Below are 20,782 nucleotides of genomic sequence, written 5' to 3'. Positions count from 1 at the left end.
TGACAATTAGAATTCTCAAGTTTACTTATGAGGATTAGCTAGATAGTCTGTCTGGATTATGCCTCTCCTGTCCCTGCCAACCTTACTTTCAACCACAGATATTTGTATCTTATTTCATTTCTCTCAACTCTTCATTCTAACATTCTTTACCTTTCTCAACCATCTAAGATTCTGACTTTGAGTCTCAGTTTAAATGGCCGTCACTCCTCTGTTAACTTTTTTAAATTCTATGCTTGCCTCCCTCTCAGGATTGCTGTAATGGATAAATGATATAACATGAACTCCCTTTCATGATGATTTTGGGGACTTTTCAGGACTTTAAGCATTTTATATTAAGAGGAAAATTAAGATAACAAAGGGGTTCTAAGTAATGCTGCAGGTAGAATATTAGGTTCTGTGTCTGCATTTCTGGTATAGGTATTCTAATCTCTAAAGGATGCTAGATAATTAACATTAGGCTTCTGGAAGAACTACCACTTTTCTAAATTAAATAAAACTATGTCTAACTTTGCAAATCTCACTTATTTAATAGACAGCCAATTCCTCATCTAGACATTCTGTCCTCTAGGATCATGTAAGTTGTTCATTTTAGACAATTTTTCTTTAGGACAAATAAGAGAGAAATGAGGCAGTTAAAGGTGCTGTAGATGGATAAACAAAAGCACAGGATGAAGATATGAGTCCAACAGGCTTTGGACACATCTCACAATGCTCTTTGCTCAATGACACTTATTTCTGGATGTGGAAACTATCAAAGAGGGAGTGAGATGGGGGACAATAGCAGAAAGGAATGCTGTTCCTTCATCTTCATTATGCAAATTTGATCATTTGAATGTTGGGTAGCCCCAGTTGAAAACCTGTCATTTTGACTTAAACAGCTCTTTAAATATAGAAGACTTCCCCACTCCCAACAGTACCATGCTCATTCCTTGGCTCATCATCCTGCAGAAAAGAAGCAAAACACACCTTTAATGCCCTTGGGCAAGCAAGAGGAATTTAGCCCAATGCAGAAGGCAGACAAGGAGTCTGGCAGACAGGGCTACAGCCTCAGTATGGGTACCTTCAGACTGTCAACCTATAATGTTGGTAGAAACATCTGCCACCCACTTCAATACTACCAGAATCTGGAGAGCATTATAAACTATACCAACTACAGAAGCAACTTTTTCTGGCATTTTAATTACTGGAACATTACAGATTAATCAAGCAAACCTTACTTAAATGGCATGTCAGTCATTTTCTTCCATGAGGGGAAACACCATACTATTGGAAGCCTTAAAGTAGACGGTGTTTCTTTGAAAATTGCATTTTAAACCAAAGATCTAAAGCAGATAGTTTTATGAGTCTCTAATTAGCGTCACAAAGGAAACACCAAAAGGTTAATAAGAGATGGTTAGTTTGGAATGGTGGTTTCCTGGTGCCAGCTCCAGCAGCTCAGTCTGTTTGCAGACTCATTAGCTGCCTAGATTGATTATCAGCTAAATTCAGGAAGCGCTCACTTGCGGTGTTAGCAGAAGGCTAGTGTGATTCGATACACCTACCCTATAGCTAACTAGGGCCCAACAGTAAGGTAATGTTTTCTGCAGTCAAATAAGGCAGGTTTTCTTTGCCTTCAACTTCAGTTGACATCAATTATAAATCTGAAAGTGTTTGGTGAAGCTCTGAGAGTCATAATGGAAACTTCTAAGTTGACAGTTGGCACAAACAAAGGTCTGGTTCCAGGTCTTTAAGATCCAATTTGTGCATAGACACCATATTTCTGAATTCTCATTTTGCTGCTAAGCAAAATCATCCACTGTAAGAAAACCCAAACAATAGGGTACTCACAGATAATCACTCAACTTCTAAAATGTACAGTTTGATGAACAATGAGTCAGATGCAGAAGCTGAACCACCTGAATTTAGCTGATAATCAGTCTAGGCAGCTAGTGAGTCAAGTAAAAGAATTTGCACTTTGGGCTTCACTCTGAACTTTGCCATTGATTTGTGTTCTGATGTGAATAAAGTCTTCAAATTCTTGGTGCATCAGTTTTTCTTCCAGAAAAAAAAAAGGGAACAGATATTTATATGAAGCATGTCTCTGAAATAAAATGGCTCCTTGAATTAAAAGGACTAAATTTTCTAGCTAGTGATGACAATAATAATAGTTGCCCAAGTTTAAAATAGTTCATGTTTGCATATGAATGATGGTTCAGCTTCTGCATCTGACTTACTTTAGTCTATCAACAGTGGACAACCTGACTCTTACAAGCTGGAGGCATTTTTTTTTCCAATAAGCTGATTTTTAAATTAAATTAAAATCAAAGCCATTCTTTTGGTTCACCTCCCAGATTAGAGCAACTGACAGCCTCATTAATGATTAAAAACAGCAGGTGGTGATGTCTTGGAACAGTTTGACCAGACTGAGTATCTTGGAACCTATACCATTCCTCTTTTCCCCTTTTCCCATGCATTAAAATGGAAAGATTCTCTTGTTCACACAGGTTGGAAACTCCGCAGGGTGAAAGAGGAGGGAAGAAAGCAAGTGGTCAAACACCTATTATTATTCGAGCTCAGGACAGAAAGGAGCGACTATATGAGCTTAGAAGTGGCGAAAGGGGCCACACATTGGAAAAGTACCTCTGACACTGCACTTGAATTTGCAAACTCATGGCTAGGAAGCTGCCTTGCTGTAATCAACTAAGGTTACCAAGTTTCTCCAGGTGATTACAGCAGTGTTTGTTTACAGATATCTATTAAAAGGGAAGCAACATAATAAGTTATGCTTTTATTTTAAGGTACAGTTGCACTTCTGCATGACTTACACTCTAGATACTAAACCACAAATTAGAAAGAACCTAAGTCTTAGCTAACTGGAGTAGCAGGAGATGAATGTGTTTTTAAGGTTTTAACTTCTTCTAAATTGAAAATCTTCCTGTTCAACTAAGATAGGAACCTTCAGGGTCTCATTTGCCATGAAAGTGGATATTATTAAGATTTAAAAGAACTAACGATAAGATGGTATTTTCTATTATTTCAGATTTAACAGTTTGCAAGTTTGTTGTCTATTCTGTTGTGAAGAATAGTGGAGTAGAATTATTATTTCTGATAACCAGGAACCCACAAAAGACAAAGTGTCTCTCATGAGGCCACCTCAGTGAAACAAAACTTTGAATGAATTCACCCAGAGTTCATTTTCTGACAAACTCCTTTGCCCCTTCTGAATTCAGTGCCTTTCAAATCACCTCTGCTACCTACCATCTCACCTATTCCTCCAACTACAACAGTACATCCTTGGGGTGCATGTTTTGGGGTAAAGTCCAGTGTTCACCATAAAACCTAGAGTCCCACAACACCCTTCTGCCTTTGTCGTTTGCACACAAATGTCTAGTCCCAAAGAATTTGCTCCAAAACAACTCTAGAGACTGGTATCTCACTGATAATCTCTTTAGGCCAAGCCATGGGGAACTGCTTTGTATTCTCTCTGCATGGCAGAATAACTGACTTGGGGGCTCCATTCTGCCCAACTGCAAAAGCATCTGTTTTTTCTACCCACTTTAAGCTGTGTGTAAGGCTCTAAAAAGCAACTTTTGTGACGCCTCTAAAGGCCAGTTCAAACCTTTTGCAATTTGGTGCCTGGTGATTTTTCCATGGCTGGATTTTTATTGGGAGTAAGCTCTGCAGGAAGAGAAATTGAAAAGAATTTCTTGTCAGGCCACATTTCAAAAGTGGATGTGTCAAATTAGCTTTCCTTGGCCCAAAATGAACAAACAGGCAATGAGCCATCTGGTAAAGACAGGGACCAAAACTACCTGGGGGAAAAGACCTGACCCTGGATGACAAAAAGCATCTACAGTAAGAAAGGAAAGCCATCTCACAAGTATTTTGCCTACAGTACAATAAAGAAATAATACATGATTTTGGTATTCTTGAAATTGCTTTTTAAATTATGACTCAATTCTTCATATTTATTTCATAATAAAAGGGTTAAAGGGAAGATGAACATAAGAAATACTTCATAAATATTTAAATGGAAAGTTCAGATTCATGTTTTCCCATCCTGATGGAGTTTATTTATGGTCCTTAACCATCTTATGATAGGACAGAAATAATGTTAAATAGCTTGAAGACCCAAAGAAGATAATGATTTTGATATTCCAACGGACTTTTTAAGTATGTGAGTCAACCATCTGATCTAGCCCTATACAACAATTTGATTTTCTTCTCATCTGCTGTCCTATTGGCAGTGTCCCTACTTATCAAGACCTTCAGAACTTGCTTTGTCATGAAGCAATCGGAAAAAATTCACCTAGCAATTCACCCAAATAGAGCATAATTTTATCTTGCATATTATGTCAGGGCCTGGCTTCCACTATTTCTCCAAAGGGATCCCATTACACCAAAGTGTCTTTTGAAATGCATTTTGCTTTCCGGCTCAAATAATCTTAATTAATTTCTTCACTGATCCTATGCAGTCTATTCCATACTGGACCATTTGTGCTATTGGGTCATAAACTCCTAGAGAATGAAATTCTTAATTGTTCAGTGTGCTCCCTTTATATAGCCTCCATCCTCCAATGCTTTCCAAGTGCTCAGAAATATAGAAATTCTTTGTGTCAACCAGTCAAGAAAGCCTTCAGCATTTATTCTCTTGATGAATAATGAATCCCTTACTACAGGTAATTATTAATAATAATAAATTTTAAAATAGACAATGACTACGAGACAACTAAAAGTTGCAAGTGGATCAGGAAAACATTATATAAAAAGGAGAAATAGCGCTTTTATTTCAAAGCAGATGAACAGAGCTGTCCTAAAAGAATTCTCTGACCAAAAGGCCCAGGCCAAAATAATGCTAGCAAACAACCACTAAGAGCATGGATGTTTCCATTAGTTAAGGACAACGTTTTATTCTAGTGGCCACCTTGCCAATAAAATGTAAATAATGCTTTGGAAGGAGACCAATTATCTGATGCAGCAACGTAATTGAAATAAACAAAAGCATCCACATGTCACTTCTCTTCCCACCTACTCAGCCATTACTGAGACTGAGAATGGATAAAGGTCCTGGACGTCAGAGGGAAACGGAGACTGAGTATTGAGTATCACTGAGTATCTCTTAACCAGCAAGGTAACTGGGCATGTCAGAGATTAAACCTACCATCTTACAGTGACATTAACAAAACACAAGCAGGAAATTGAATATTAGAGCAGATGGATTTAAAAAGAAAATGTTTAACACTGTGACACTGTTCAAATCAGAACATCAAGGAAGAATCTTTCATGATACTCTTATCAAAAATAAGATCTTGACTCTGCTTTTATTGTTTCTTTTGCTCTATTGGCAAAATATTAATAAGGTTTTTATTAGTCCCAGGCTCTATTCTTTTAACGATTTCTAAAATCAGAAAGAATTATTCATTTCATCATTGAGCTGACCTTGGTCACCCCAGTAAAACCCAGATAAGCAAAGCTAAAAAGATGATAATTTTACAGTCAATAACAGAAGTAGTCGACACATTCCCAGAGCCAGACACATAGTGGGCAGTCAAAAAATATTGCTGAATGAATGAATAATATATACCTATGCATGGATTGTTCCTGTCTGGTATTAGAATGCTGTACACCTGAGGCAAGATGAAAAAAACCTGAAAGTCATATATACAGAAACACTGTATGCTATACATTGCTGTGTTCAAGTAATTAAACATTTTACCTGGTATATTTTCAAGAGGCTAAAGACATCTTTAAAAGATTCTATATGAACAAAACCAGGCGAAAAATAACCACATGAATTGCAAAGCAGTATATCTAGCCTCAAAGATGTTAATTCAGGTCCAGGGGGAGCTAATCAACCTCTTTGTTGAAGTAAAGATAAAACTTTTTGACAGCAAATGCTATTCTGATAAAATGGAATTTTCAATTACTCTATGAACATCTGGTTCATGCTACCATTTCTGGAGCCCAGCAGCACACTGCTTTGCAATGTCACAAAATATTCTCCATTGAGAATGTCCTATTTTGCTAAGAGACTAATTGAAATGAGTGTTTGGAAATTTAGGGAGGTGAGAGGTGAGTCAGGGGGATAGGTAAGAGGATAAGGGAGGGATGTTCAGTCACTGAATCATAATTTCATTAAAAGGCTAGAGGAAATGAAATTACACATTGTTGGTAGAGTGTTGAAAGTGTAAACGTCTTAATACACCTGTGGCTGTAACTAGAATATACATAGTATGCAACCTACAGAACATTTTCATGGGTAATTAGCAACAGTGGTTACATTAGGCACAGATCAAGTTCTTCATACCCATGTTTTACACAACAAACATGTTAAATGATATTCAGGTGATGAAACTAGCAAATAAACAAGTTTAGGAAAATGCAGAAGAACCTACACTTCGAGAAATAAAGCAATCATTATATTGCATTTGGGTGCTTTTGGATGTGAAAATCAGATAGATGTTATTGCAAATTTCTGTATGTTGCTTCCATTTGGTATCAATTAGCATGGGAGGGAAACCAATTCAGTGTTGTCATGAACTCCAAATTAGGTGCATATTAGAGCAATTAGAGTCATCTTTTCAGCTGATGAATTTATAATCAATAATTAAAATCATAAGATAAGCGATTGAGTGTGATTTGAAACAAATTAGTTGGGCTTGGGACTAATACATACGGTTCTAAGACATGAACCCTAATTTCATATCAGGACTGCACATTTGAGTATGCATAATGGGATATCCAAGTCATCACAAATAGGCATGCAAAGAAGCAAGGAGACAAAAGCCTATTAACCCAGCACTATTCAACCCAGAAATAACGCTGATAGGAAGAAATTCAGGCCCAGTGAAATCCGCAATTGTGCAACAAACCCATGAGCGTCTGGCACCTCTGACCACCCTACTTTTTGGCGATTCTTCTTAGAGATTGTCTGCAGAAATAGCATAGGGTGAATTTTCTGTCCTGCAAGAAGGTGGTAATTTTACCAAATAACTCAAATTCAGGGGGGGAAACCATTGGTTAAAAGATTTGAGTGCGACGGGGAGGGTTGGGGGGGAATGAATGGGGAGACTGGGATTGCCATATATACATTACTAATAAGAAGAAAAATACCAAAGTGTACATTCTAAATATATGCAGTTTATTGTCTGTTAACTGCATCTCAATAAAAGTTCTTAAAAAAAAAAAAAAGATTTGAGTGCAACTCCCCAGCTCAGCGCCAAATCACGTCAGGAACCAAATCAGGTGGTAAAATCTGCTGAGTGATAGCTCTTTCTTGTTCTCAAGGCACTCTGAGAGCTATAGAGACACAGCACTGCAAGAAGTGCCATATGCCAGTAGGAAGTACAGGATAAAGAATGCTCTGTCACCTTCTTTCCTGGGAAGCCATGACAAGACCTACAGTACTGGGGACAAGCTGAGACATATTAATTCAAAGGCACTGCAGATGATAAATGTAATTCAATCACCTGGCAACCAGGAAATTCAGCTCAGCCAGTTCATCAACCCACTGACCTGGTTTTAGGCTTGTCGAGAGTGATACCAGGACTGATAATAATCCAGAAAGCAGAGATTCCTGCCATTCCATCTTATCTCTACCCTGACCCAGCTCACAGATGTGTTTGGTTGGGGCAATCAAAACGCAATCACTCAGTGATTGTCTTTCAACCACTGTGCCTTAGGATAAAATGAAAAACATTTATTATATGAATCCAAGTTTGAGAAAATGCTAGAAAACGTTAATTTTTGAATCATTGCTATTGTTTGAGATAGCAATATTCAACCCAAGTGAACTGGTGACAGCACCTATGTGGCTAGCCTAAAGTTGATCTGGGATAAAATTGCATACCATTATGGAAAGCTCAGTAGTACTGGGATATTATAGAGTGAGAGATGTAAGCAAGGCCTGAATTCCTTTTGTAACTAAACTTTAATGACTCAACCAAATTAAAAAGAACAAACCCAAGGGTTGGTTCAAGGTTTAGCCAATGCTAGAATAATGTAAAAAATGTAGATACATAGATGAGAATCGGATATTGAGAAACAAAATGTAAAAGTGTTGCCAAAACAGAACAGCAAAAAATTGTGTGTGTGTGTGTGTGTATGTGTGTGTGTGTAATCCCCATCTTAAATATAGGAGAGTCTTGGAATAATGCCACACATTTGCTTTAGAATCTCATTATTACACTACACACACACACACGATACATCACTTTTGTAAAAAACACTCCCTCAGAAAAATTAGCTGCAGTCCACAGGTACGGTTTTCCTAGAGATATGTGACAATAAACTAAAAGAGATGTTGTTCTAGCCAGGCACAAACTGAGAATCAATTATGACTATTTCTTTTCCTGGAGCCATTTCATTTTAGAGAGCATTTAACTAAAACCCTTTCTGATATAAATGAAAAAGCATTTCTTTGAGACACAAGACTAGTAAAGGATACATATCAGTCGTATCCTGTGACACGCTGCTAATCCTCTGAGAATTAAATAACCTCTGTTTCAGTTATATAAATAATTTTCTCATCTTCGGTCTTAGTAAGGTTGCCCAGAAAGTATATTATCTCTGCGGTTGTCACCACTCACCAATAAGGGAAGGCAGCAGTGCACAATTGGTAGTGACATATACATTATAGAGTTTGACACTTGGATCTGCTCGGGAGGGGATGGATTAAACAATTTAATAGACTCTATAGTGACTAACTTTTTCTCCACAGAAAACATTTTGTTTTGTGGATCATACATTCTCTTTCCTTTGGATTCATTTACAAGACCAAAACAAAAGCATTTAATGATGTTTACAGTGAAATGAAACAGCTGAAGACCAGCACATAATCACCATATTTTCTTTTCTCATCTTTAAGTCTTTTAGCACTGGGGCTTCCAGCTGAGCTTGCGTCTAGCTTCTCTCAAGACATAGCCAAGCGTTCTGAAGCTTCACTGAGCCTAAACACCAAGCTGAATTCATAGTTCTTAATTGAAAAAGACAGGCTGTTTGCCTAGCATGTTTGCATCAGTAAAAGATTGAAAATGACATTTGTGCCCAAGTCCATCCGAACATTCTGCCTTAGCTGAACTCTGCTAATGTTTTTATACCCTGGTTTATGCTTGGCACAGTTTTAAGTAGCTCTTCTTGCTAAAGCATGTGTGGCTGAGTTCCCCAAAACAGACTCTTCTTCATACATGAGGATGCCGTTCCTGACATGTGCTTTGAGGCATTTTTGACATGCACAGAATGTTACATTAAGTTAGCCATGTTTTCTTACCCTGGTCTCTCCTATGACCAATGGCATGCATTTGCATGGTAGCTAGAGGGATTTGGCATCAGAGCCCCATAGATAAAATGGGAAATTTTGTACTCTCTCTTCTCAGTAAAGAGCATGCAGTCTGTGGTCAGAGAACAGAGTCTCTCTCTGGGTAAAGTTAACCAGCTTGATATGGAAATTAAACTCACCCCTTTGGTGTCATAAGTGCTGTGCTCTCTGCAACTCAACTGATCAGTTGAATTCAGGTACTAAAGCAAAAAGAGGCATTTATTCCTAGTGAGAAGGCATCTGCTCATTTCCTATGTGTGCAGTGCAGTTATGATTGATGAGTATGTATGCAGTATGTATAGATAGTTGGCTTCTTAAATGCCTGAACGTTATATGATCATAGGGGATCCACTCCGGGATGGGGGTTGGTGAAGAAGTGGTGGACAGGTGTCAGGTGTCAGGACATCTCAAAACCCTGTAGGTGCTGCTGAGGCATGAGCATAACATACAACTTGAAAATATACTCATTACAGTAAAGTAGTACAGTGAGCCTCCAAACATCCTGGGTTCTTTGGAATCTATGGTTGCAACTTACAGCCGATCAGCCCTTACCATGGTCAGGCATCTGAGATCCCATGGAGGTCACACTGGTGTTCAGCACATCATTGACAGCAGTGTCACAATACAGGCTCCGCTGGACATCATGCTCACTGTCAGTCTGGTCGCTCTCCTCATGGCCGCTATCCTTCAGACTGTTGCCCTCTAAGTCCTTGAAGGTGGAGCTGCTGGGTTGAAGAAAGAATGATCATTTTTAACTGTGATAGATCTGATTTTTAAAAATCTTTCAGAGCCAGGATAATGTCAGCTCTGTGGTAAAGCCAACAGTGACTGGATTGTCCAACAAGGCAGGAGGAGGAGAAATCTGTGTTTAAAGATCATGGAACGTAACATTGTAGAGAGGTTCCCACTACTGGATGCTGATGCAGCTAATACTTTCATTCACTTATCTTCAGCGCATCACCACGGGCGAGGCGGAAGAAGCTACAACTCTGAAACAACCACCTGCAAAAAATATCATCATTTCAGAAGATTTTTTTCTCTTCTTATACAAAGTAAAATAATAACAGCTAATGTTTACTGAGGGATTACTGTGCATGAGGCACTGTTCTAAGTGCTTGACATGAGTTAACTATTTTAATAATCACAGCTCTATAAGAAAAAGGTGCTATTAATACTTACATTCACAGATGGAAAAAAAAAGAGGCACACGGGATTTAGATAACTTGTCCAAGGCCACACAGCTGGTTAAAATGTAGCAGATCTAAGACCAAATCCAGGCAGTTTAGTTCCGGATCCTGGACCCCTTAACCACTATGTATACTGCCTCTCCAAAGATGTCTACTAACCAACTGTGAAAATGAAAGTGGCAGAAATTGAGGTAATGCAATTCAAATTGAAAGGGTTATCAGGATTAGAGAACTCAGATCAGTTTTAACTGAGAAAGTTTGAGGGACAGCGTCAAAGAGAAAGAGGAGAGGTAGGCGCTAAGAAGAAGAGAGCCTTGGTGCGTGGAAAGTAAGACAAAAGTGAAAACCAGAGAGTGAGCTCTAAGGAAACTGTGAGTGTAGTTATGCTAAGAACATGGCAACTTGCCGCTCAAGACTTTGTGGGTAAATTTTTCTTGCACTTATTAAATCAATTCAATGCACTAAGCATGCTATCCAAGAACCTCACACTATTTCTCATGAAATACAGAATAATACATTAGGTATATCCATAGAGGCCCCATCTGCTATTTCTAATACTTTGTATGTCCTGACAGAACCTGCAGCTGTGCTGCACCATGGACCATAAATTATGCATCTGAAATACCTAGTGAATGGTGAATCCGTTCCCTAGTCAGTGAGGAAGCAGCAAAGGCATACTCAAGAAAATGTGTTGTTGTCTCAAAAAGGGAGAGTGGCACGCTTGTGAATTAGGACAAGTCCCAACAGACCTACTGTACCTCTGAAAAGGGAGCCCTGTGGAGATGACACTGCAAACTCACTTGATCTGCTCAACCTTGAACATCCACAGGCCTGGCTCTCTGAGGCTTTGATAAGAACATTCAGTACATATGATGAAGAGCTATGCCATGGACACAATGGCTACATTGTCATTCTCCACACTTGGTCAAAAGGAATCACAGCAGATTTTTAACATATGACCAACCTAGATGCAGAATGCTTGCTGCCCTGAATATGAAAAGATCAAAAGGGCAGTAACTGGAAAGCTGTAATTATCAGAAAATGAAGGGCAGTAGGCGGTGAAGCATTGACCTGTTTGCTAATTATTTTCAGAAAGAATAACTGAGCATCAACCGTATTAAAACTAAAATCACTCAATAGGCCAACTCACTCAGCTCCTCCAAATTATGTCATGCAGCTACTCAGCCCTGTGGACCCACCAGGATGCAGTTCTATTCAAAAACCAATCATCCTATGAGTCTTTTATGGTCATTAAGACCAATTGGAAACACATGCTTTAAAGTGTGTCACCATCTCTAGTTTTATGGCACAGATTTGGAGGCTTCCTCTAAATGCTAATCCCACAGCATGAACAAAGTTTGTTTTTTAGAAAAAAATCTGGTCCTGCCCACATGTATCCCTGCACCTCAGGGGAAAGGAAATGACCTGCCTGGATGGTATTACTGGCTTCTACATTTTTATAACAAATAATTTTTCAACCTGCATTTCTGTTATCTGAAACATATGAAAATTTCTTGAATCCACAATGCAAAATTGTTACTTTAAACCACAGAATTCAACCCTGAATTGACTGCATTTCAGCAGTTGCTAGAACTTGCTTGAGATATATAATGGTGAGGGGTATAGAATAAGGACAATGCAATTAACCATTCCTTAGAGCAAGGTTCTCAACCTTGGCACTATGGACCTTTTGGGCTGCATAATTCTTTGCTGTGTGTGTGTGTGTGTGTGTGTGTGTGTGTGTGTGTGTGGCGGGGAGGGGAGGGGGTCCTGTACATGGTAGGATATTTAGCAACATCCCTGGCCTCTACCCACTAGATGCCAGTAGTGCCCCTCCCAGAAGTTACAACGAAAAAATGTCTCCAGACATTGCCAAATGACTCCCACTTGAGAATCACTGCTCTAGGTTCTTTAAACTCTATTCCTGTAGCATTAGATTTCCTGACTATAGTGGAAAGAGTACTGAACTTGGAGTCATTAGAACATGTGATAATCCATGATCTGCCACTTCATTTATGGGAACCTAGGCCTGATAGCTAATGTCTTTGTGCCTAGATTTCCTTGTCTATAAAATGCACTTGCCGGGAATTCCCTGGAGGTCCAGTGGTTAGGACTCCACGCTTTTACTGCCAAGAGCCTGAGTTCAATCCCTGTCGGGGAACTAAGCACATCATTGTTAATCAACTATATTCCAATTAAAAAAAAGAAAAAAAAAAGTAAAAAAAATGCATTTGCTAAAACCTCCTTCACAAGGCCATTTTGAGGACTCAATGAGATACTTCACATGAAGTACCATCACAAATGCTCAGTAAATGGTTATTGTTTAATATGATCATTACTCCCATACATGGCAATGCTTTCATTGAGTTACAATTAAATATTATGTTCATAGTGTTTTTATAGGATTGATATAGGAAACGTATATATAAAGAATGTTTCTATATCTTCTGTAAACTATAGTCAGGCATTACCCACTATGTTAATTTCTTCTAAAATTCGGGGTCAGGAAAAAAATTCTCCTGTCAAATGTGTATCATTCCTTTATTGCAAAATGAGAATGACATGCTCTGGTATACTTACCATTTGTCTTGGCTTCTCAAAAGCTTCAAGGAAAATATAATATTTAATTGCAGTGAGTTAGATGCCAGGGATCTCTATTTAGCTTCTTCTAATTGGTTTTTGGATCTGTCTTTTAAAATTTTGATCATCATTTTTATATGCATCTAAATATTATAAACCACCTCAGAGCTTTTGGTTTTTTAGGTAGAAAGAAGAGAAATAGTAAAATAGTGAAGAACTGGCTACTGGCATTTAAAGAGACTGGTAAGGTGCAAATGAGAAGTCATATATTCTCTAAAGAAAAAGCAAGGAGTATTAACCCCCTCCCCCAAACCTTAGAATAGTTAACTTGTTTAAAGATCAGTTTGCCCATCAGACAAACTAAGTACCACTTACTCTCATCCTGTAAGGACATTTAGTGGCTTAATGAATGGATTTCTGTAAGGCAGTTTAAGACAGTAAGCAAGATGCTGCAAATTGTAAAACAGCCTGGTAAATGGCCACTCACCCAAAACAAATAACAATTTATATGCCAGGCATAAAAAATGCTGATTTCACTTGCTTTACTACCTGTGTACCTCTTGGGAGATGAAAGACTTGTAAACCAACTTTTGTGTACAATAAATTAGGGTTCTTTTTGCAATGGTATTGTAAATACAAATGTTTCTTTTACTTTCTCTGGTGGCCAACAGGGGGACAAGTTTGTTAGAAAAAACTTAGAGCAAGGTTCTGCACATAGTAGTTACTCAGAAAATTATTGATGGATGAACATTAACAACATTCTGACCCATATTTACCCTTTAAAATATTAGAAATCTTTCCAAAAGACAGAAAACTCTGAAAGGAAACAGATAATATCTTCCTAGTAGGTCACACCACATACCCAGGAAATACCTTCGGAGAATGAGAAAGGAGTGAAAGTCAAAACAGTAAGATAACTATATTTAAGAAACATAAGGAAGATCCCAGAGTGGTTCCTGGACCACCTGTATCACAATCACCTTGGGAACCCATGAACACTAGAGATTCTCTAGGGGTGGAGCTAGAGACTCTGCATTTAACAAGTCTCCCAGGTGATTCTAAAGCACATAAAAGGCCAGAAATTGCTGGCTTAAAGGAACATTTAATGCTAGTTTTCAACAGAAAAATGCTGAGGCTTTTTTTTTTCCAACTTCTTTCACCCATTCCTTCGATAAACACGTACTGGCATTTGTTATAGACAAGGCACCATACCAGGTACTGCAAAACCCCAGGACAATTTGGGTGGAAAAGGATAGCACTATGCATAGTTTAGGAGCCAATGCTCATTTTTTACCCACACTGCTTCAGTATCATATTCATTTCCTGTTTTATTTTCTTTGCACTACAGCCGCATGCACTGCTTGATATTGCTCAAAAAGCACTGTAGGAGCAGGTATCAGACAGCAGCACAGAAAACCGGCATGAGGAAAGACAGTGTTGCAGCAGGGGCAAAGTACCACTGCTGGCTTTCCTTGCTCTGAGATGACAGCAAGGAAACAAACATAGCAGGAAGGAACTCATCCAGAAAAAATTCAGAACTGTCTTGGCTTGTTAATCTAGACTCTGGCATAAGCCTCAAGTATACGTGCAGGCTACAGGTGATGTTCTGAAAAAAAAAAAAAACTACAGAAATATATCTAGATTACTCAGTGCAGAAGATTATGGGGGAATGTGCCATATATCTTCCATCACCCTTCTGGATCTACTCTTTGCCCTTCTCAACCTTGATTTGTGCTAGGAGACCCCCCTTGCCCTCTGGTTTTCCATTGGTTTACCCAAGGAAGACAGATGAAAGACAGAAAAAGAAGCCTGCGTGTGAGACAGTGTTAACAACTGCTGGAGAATGCCAAAAAGAATGGTCCAAGAAGCATCTTTGGATGAGCAGAAAGTGAATAGAGGAAGAAAAAATGGATAAGAAAAGAAGTTTTCAAAGTTGGCCTGAAATTGGATTGGCATTTAAAGAAACAAGGACTTGATAATAAAATTAAAGCTGATAATCAGATTCGGAATTTCCCGGCCAGGAGCTTTTTCCTTGCACGTAAATGGATCCTCAAGAAACCACATACAGTGAAAAGCCTTTCAAACATCACTGTGAACTCTTTGAACATGGTTTGTGTGGTTTTATCACCTGATGTTAGTCATTACTCTCTTAACATTTTCCAAACATTTTACATTTAAAATCATTAGTCCCCCAAAAAAGCATAGCACACAAGATTCCCTGTGTCTTTCCTATAAATTCCAAGGCCTTTGTGGTTTTCTAAAGCCCTTAGGGTTCCAAAAACAGAACCTGGCAAAAATGTGTGTGTCCCTGAGCTTTCAGATGTTTCCTCTTAATCAAGGTTGTCCCTGGTAAAAAGCTACTGTCTTTGATTTCAGGCAACATCAGGAGATTTTTCCACTGAGAGCCTAAGTCCAGGTAGTGCCTTTTGTGTGTATGTGCGTGTAAACAAAAACATATAAAGTAATTAAACAAAATCAGAAGTTCTAGTGAGTCCCAAAGCTGCTGTGGAAATTCATGTGTCTCAAAAGATAACTGTTCGAACATAAGTTTTCATCTCATCAGTTTGCCTTGTGCATTGGATATTCAGGTCTGACCTAAGACGGCGAGGGTCCCCAGGAGTCTTAGCTTTCTGCCATGCTATGAAAATCAGGCTCATGCTATGATTTTAACCTGGTCGTAGAATTCCCAGGTACCCAGCGCTAGCCCAAGGGATCTGTGAGGATAAGGTAAGTCACTGTTTTTACCAGAAATTTTAATAAAGGAGCTTTGAAATAACAATTCAGAAGTAGGAAAAAAAAAAGCAAATTTCTGCTGCAGTTACTCTAATAAGTGCACAAAAAGAGGGCTTTTTCCCTCCTAATAAATCAGACAGACAACTTTTTCTTCACCTTTTGTTTGTATTCCATGGGCCAAGAAAATATTCAAAACAGATTCCTCCCAACCCCTCAGAAAATTCCAAACAATGCTATGGCTGTTAATACTGGGCTATCCATTTTCAGATAATTAACGATCGTCACTTAAGGTCACAAGCGATTCCAGACCGATACAAATAAATCTAGCATGTTTTCAGCGGTTACTGCAGCATCGTGAATTAAATTAGATCTGAATTAAAGTTGTTTTACAACAAACTAGTTTATTCCTCAAATCCTACCCTTCTGGTGATATGAATTTATGGGATTAGAGCCAGCAAAATAATAGAATTTTCATATCTTCTCAACCGCAGCTCTAACATACCCTGCTTGCTTCTCTACTTCATTTTTATTATTTTAACAATCACACACAGAGTTCAATTTTAGCTGCAGAATAACCACTGGACCACTGAAGAGGATATTTGCATCAAACAGTAATAAAGGCATCATCTGAATGGTCAGTACCAGTTTTTCTGCATAAGTTCTCTACTTAGAAGACTCCCTGAACCCCTTGCCTTATCTGCCTTGGGCACCACGGTGCCCACCGCACAGATGCAATTTTCCTTGACAGTATTTGGCTCTGTATTCGCATACATTGTGGCTCCATGGATAACTGAGTTATGACCAACCATTCACACAAATCTCAACTTTGAATGCTTCATTTGAAATACTTCTATTTTAAGATTTATTGAATTAGGCAAATATCTTTTCTTTCCCTCTCTCATCTATAAAGATTTTTAAAGATAAGAATTAGTTTATCCATCATTAAAACAGCCTTAAAATGATTTCAAAGTTGTCAAAATAACAGACATCTTGAAATTCACTAGAAGTTCCATAGGAGAAAATTTTAATGTTAGATTTCTAAATCATCACATAAAACTGTATTTTAATATGACCCCAACTTTACTTTGTTAATTATTTCTGTATACAGTTATGTAAAGAAACATGATAAATGCCAACAGTGATTTTGGGTAGCAGAATTACCAGTGAGTTTTATTTAGTTTTTTTTAATGCTTTTCTGAATTTTCCTAATTTTCTACAATAAGCAGATAGGCATTTTCATTTCAAAATCTGAAAAGGGCATCATTAAAAATATTTAATCGTTTGGCTTTTTATATTAAATCAAGCTTAGTTGTAGAAATAGGCAAGCAAACCAACATACCTTTTGATTAAATGGGCTCGGCTATTCACGTAGTTGGAGTCAAAAGAATAGTTTTCAGTCTGCAGTGGGGGAAAAAAAAAGATTAAAAAGGTTACAGAGATGATTCATGAAAAGAGCCAAACTGTCCTACTTAGGAGGAATTTTCTACTGGGCAAGAGGCAATGAATGAATCAGAAACCAAGGCCACAGTGGGGCAACAGCCTGACGAATGCCTGCCACCTCCTTGGGGCCCTGGAGGCTCTGTGGAGGCAGCTCTCCCAGGCAGAAGAAGATGAACTTGACACAAACATCCCCTAGAATATGCCTGGCTACTGACCATGCAACCACTTAGAGAAGATACAGCATGACCCAAAATCTTTACAGAAACTAATTGCTTCCCATTCCCCAGTGGACACAATTCTGTGTCCATCAAATTGACTGGAAGTTCAAAGGTATTTTTATTAGTAGTAGATAATTAACATGTTAAAATATTTATTCCATAGATATGGAAATGCAAGCAAGGTAATCCCCCACTGTGGATTTAAACTCTGCACTTCCCTTTAAGACATTTTGCTCAGTACTTGTTATACAGGAAGGCCTTCGTTTTATCACAGATATAAAGGCCAACAAGTATTATGCCTAAAACGGGGTGAAGGGCAGTCCACAGGGGGTGCCAAAGCCTTTCATGTGAAACATGAAGTTTGCAAGCAAACGCCTGTCTCAGCTCCTATCATTAAAACACCACTGTCTAATCTGGTTACAGCAGACTGCCTGAGCAATGGTTTTACAAAAGCAAATGCAGAGTACCTGCCAGATGAAAGAGATGGGAAAACAGCTGATGAGCATCCAGAGGTTGGGGGTGGATTGAAGAGGGGCAGCCTTAGAAGGGGGAACACAGGGAAAAGTCAACAGTGAAGCTGACTGAAAGTCCTAGTAAAGTGGATCTTTACTCCAACACTAAAGTACTACTCTCGCTGAACCACTGTATAAACTGAAAAATGCCCAAACACATCTCATCCACTCTCCTGCCAGTCTACCAGAAATTCTCACCATTCTCACCATTCCTTAGGGCCTTCTGAAATCACTTCAACTGAAAGTGCCTGGGAAAGGAAACACAATAGCTATTGAGCTAACAAAATAGTAGATTCCTTTCCGATGACTACGTGTCACACATTAACTGTGCTAGGCTCTTAGACGCAGTTTTAGGTTTCAAGGAGTTCAGAGTTTAGTAGAGGGGAAAACAGGGCAGGTGATAGCAGATCTAACTACCACATGAGCACCAAACAGCCAACAGTCAGGATAGGGACCCCAAGTTTCTAGAGTAGGTGGGGATGGGGGTGGCGAGTAGGTGAGAGAAAGAAGAATGTATGGAGAAGAAAACTAAATCCCATCACTGTCCTGTACTTACTCAGGCATGCCCATGCCCTCTACATGCCCCTTATTTGAAGATGAGCTGTATAATATCCACTCACACTGCATTTATCTAGAAGATAAAATCCCCTTTAATGAAAACCACAAGTAAGTTTTGGTGCTATTGGAAGGAATGGATTGGGAGAGTGAAAATCAAAAGGGTCAGTTCATTCCTAATTTGCTTGTAAGAAAATGGAGGCTGAAATTGTTGCAAACATAATTAGGGGAGGAGGAAACAAACTTGAAGGTGCATTGGGAATACAATGCTGGAAGAGGTTTTCTATCAGTCAGTCAACCAACAGGCACTTCTTGAATTAATTTTTATACCAATATAAAATGCAAAAATGGTGTTGGGTAAATGTGCTCTTCTATGATATTCAGTACAATATATAATTTAATAAGTGGAAGTCTCCTAACTGCCCCCCCCAAAAAAAAGCATTCTATTCACATAAAACAGGGAATTGATTAAGTACACAGGAGTTTAATTATTAGTTTGTGCAACCTTGGGCAAATTACTTAATTTCTATGTGTCTCATTTTCCTCCTCTATAAAATAGGCATAATAGAACATAAATTCAAAGGAGAATTTCAAGTGCATTCATCATGACTCATGGCGGGGATGGTGGAAACCCTTATCCTCTGCTTTCTACAGAACCTGGATCCCTGAGTAGGATCTGGAACTTGACCCTATTTGGGCAATAAAAGAGTAACGTGCATATATTCCATCTCAGCCTCCAAACTTCCTGAATCATTTTTTCAAGAAAGTTAATCGATAGAGACACAGATGTAAAAGAAAAGAAGATACTGGCTTTGCAGGGAAAGCACGAGCAACATCCCAAGATATTGTCATGTTAAAAAAGCCAGTTTTCAAGTACAACATTTTACATAGCCTTGCAGATGAGGGTGTGAGGGTGTCCAATCTGTGTGCACTGTGCATCAAATATGGAGCCCTGTGGAGACGTGACCTCTAGGCATGGTGCTAAAACTCTGGGCAAATAAGCAAAACCATACAAATTTATCCCTGGTGACTGTACTACTTCTTGGTCCTAATAGAATAATATATCTCACCTTGAGGATTCCCACTCACAGGCACTGAGTTAAAAGAGGACACAGGTCTAGAAGGCTTGCTTATGGAAACCTCAACAATTCTCTTTCCCTTGTTGTGATATACAGATGGGTTAACCTGAGCAAATATGCCAGGCGTGATCTGCCACTGTAGGTAGGAGCATATTATTGAAGCTTATCACCTTCCTGTCTTTCTTTCTCCTTTCTCTTACTCTGAAAGAGTAACCCCCTCCCCTCATTCTCATGGGCCCTAGCCTTCAAATGTAAATATTCCATTCCCCAAACCAGCACAAACCATGGACAGATGGCCCATGCTGCATCCTCATGCAATCAGTAGCACTACTCATGGGGCAGGTTCCTCGAACTGATTTTCCCACAGTGGATGGAGCTGTGCTGAGTCATCCATTGTCTTTTGCCTCAGTCTCAGGTCTCTTTGTGATGCAGCTTGGTTAGAGTTATGGAAACAACCTATGCAACAGAATTATTCTAATTGGATAGGATACACTCTTCTGGCCTCATTAGAACTACAGCCCAAACAACTGAGTCAACTGGCCACAGATGGTCTTTTATGGGTCAGGGTATACTAACACCAAGTGTTCTTGCTCCTACTGATTCAAGGTGTGTGCTCAAACCCAACTCCTGTGCATTGAAAGAGTAAATTTTTTTCACACTTCAGGTAGAGCAAAGAATGAGACTCAGACCACCCTGAAGAAGGAAATAATCTTCTCTTAATGAATAGTTTGCATGTCTTAAGTCTGTTCTCAGCCCTAACTGCACATTAGAATCAACTAGGGAATTTTTTTTTAACACTGTTGCGAAAGTCCCACTCTAAGAGATTCTGAGGTAATTGGCATGGAGTGGGGCCCAGCCATCGGTGTTTTTTTGAAAGCTTCTCAGGTAATTCTAACAGATATCCAGAGTGGAGAACTGTCCTGAGCAAAAGACCCGCCACAGGCTTTGACCTGATGTGCTGTGTTTTCTAAGGAAAGCCCAGCTGTTTAGAAGATGGCATCTCTTTTGTCATATTATCATCCAAGGTCATCTCAATAGAGGATAAAGAATGACAACAGAAATAACACTTTTTAAGAAATAATAAAAGAGCTTTTCTTTTTTGCATGAATATATTGGCTCCTGGTTAGCCTTATTTAATCAAAATTTGCTTGACATTATTCCAATCCCCTCTCTAAGTGTTCTA

General features: G+C 38.8%; 1 protein-coding gene across 3 annotated transcripts in view; it reads right to left on the bottom strand.

The window, feature by feature from the left end:
- Positions 1–20,782, bottom strand: part of PCDH19 (protocadherin 19) — a 92,708-nt gene that overhangs the window by 23,652 nt on the left and 48,274 nt on the right. For 2 of the 3 annotated variants that reach the window (XM_057718639.1, XM_057718640.1), the window contains 2 exons: positions 17,135–17,193; positions 9,848–10,020 (listed from right to left, as the gene is read on the bottom strand). In XM_057718639.1, the coding sequence (XP_057574622.1) occupies positions 9,848–10,020; positions 17,135–17,193 (232 nt within the window). The remainder of the gene's footprint in view (positions 1–9,847; positions 10,021–17,134; positions 17,194–20,782) is intronic. The other variant, XM_057718641.1, reaches the window with a different exon arrangement.

Source organism: Hippopotamus amphibius, chromosome X, assembly GCF_030028045.1.
Source record: "Hippopotamus amphibius kiboko isolate mHipAmp2 chromosome X, mHipAmp2.hap2, whole genome shotgun sequence".
Classification (NCBI taxonomy): domain Eukaryota; kingdom Metazoa; phylum Chordata; class Mammalia; order Artiodactyla; family Hippopotamidae; genus Hippopotamus; species Hippopotamus amphibius.
The sequence above is the reverse complement of the archived record's forward strand: the minus strand, read 5'-3'. Positions and strand labels throughout refer to the sequence as shown.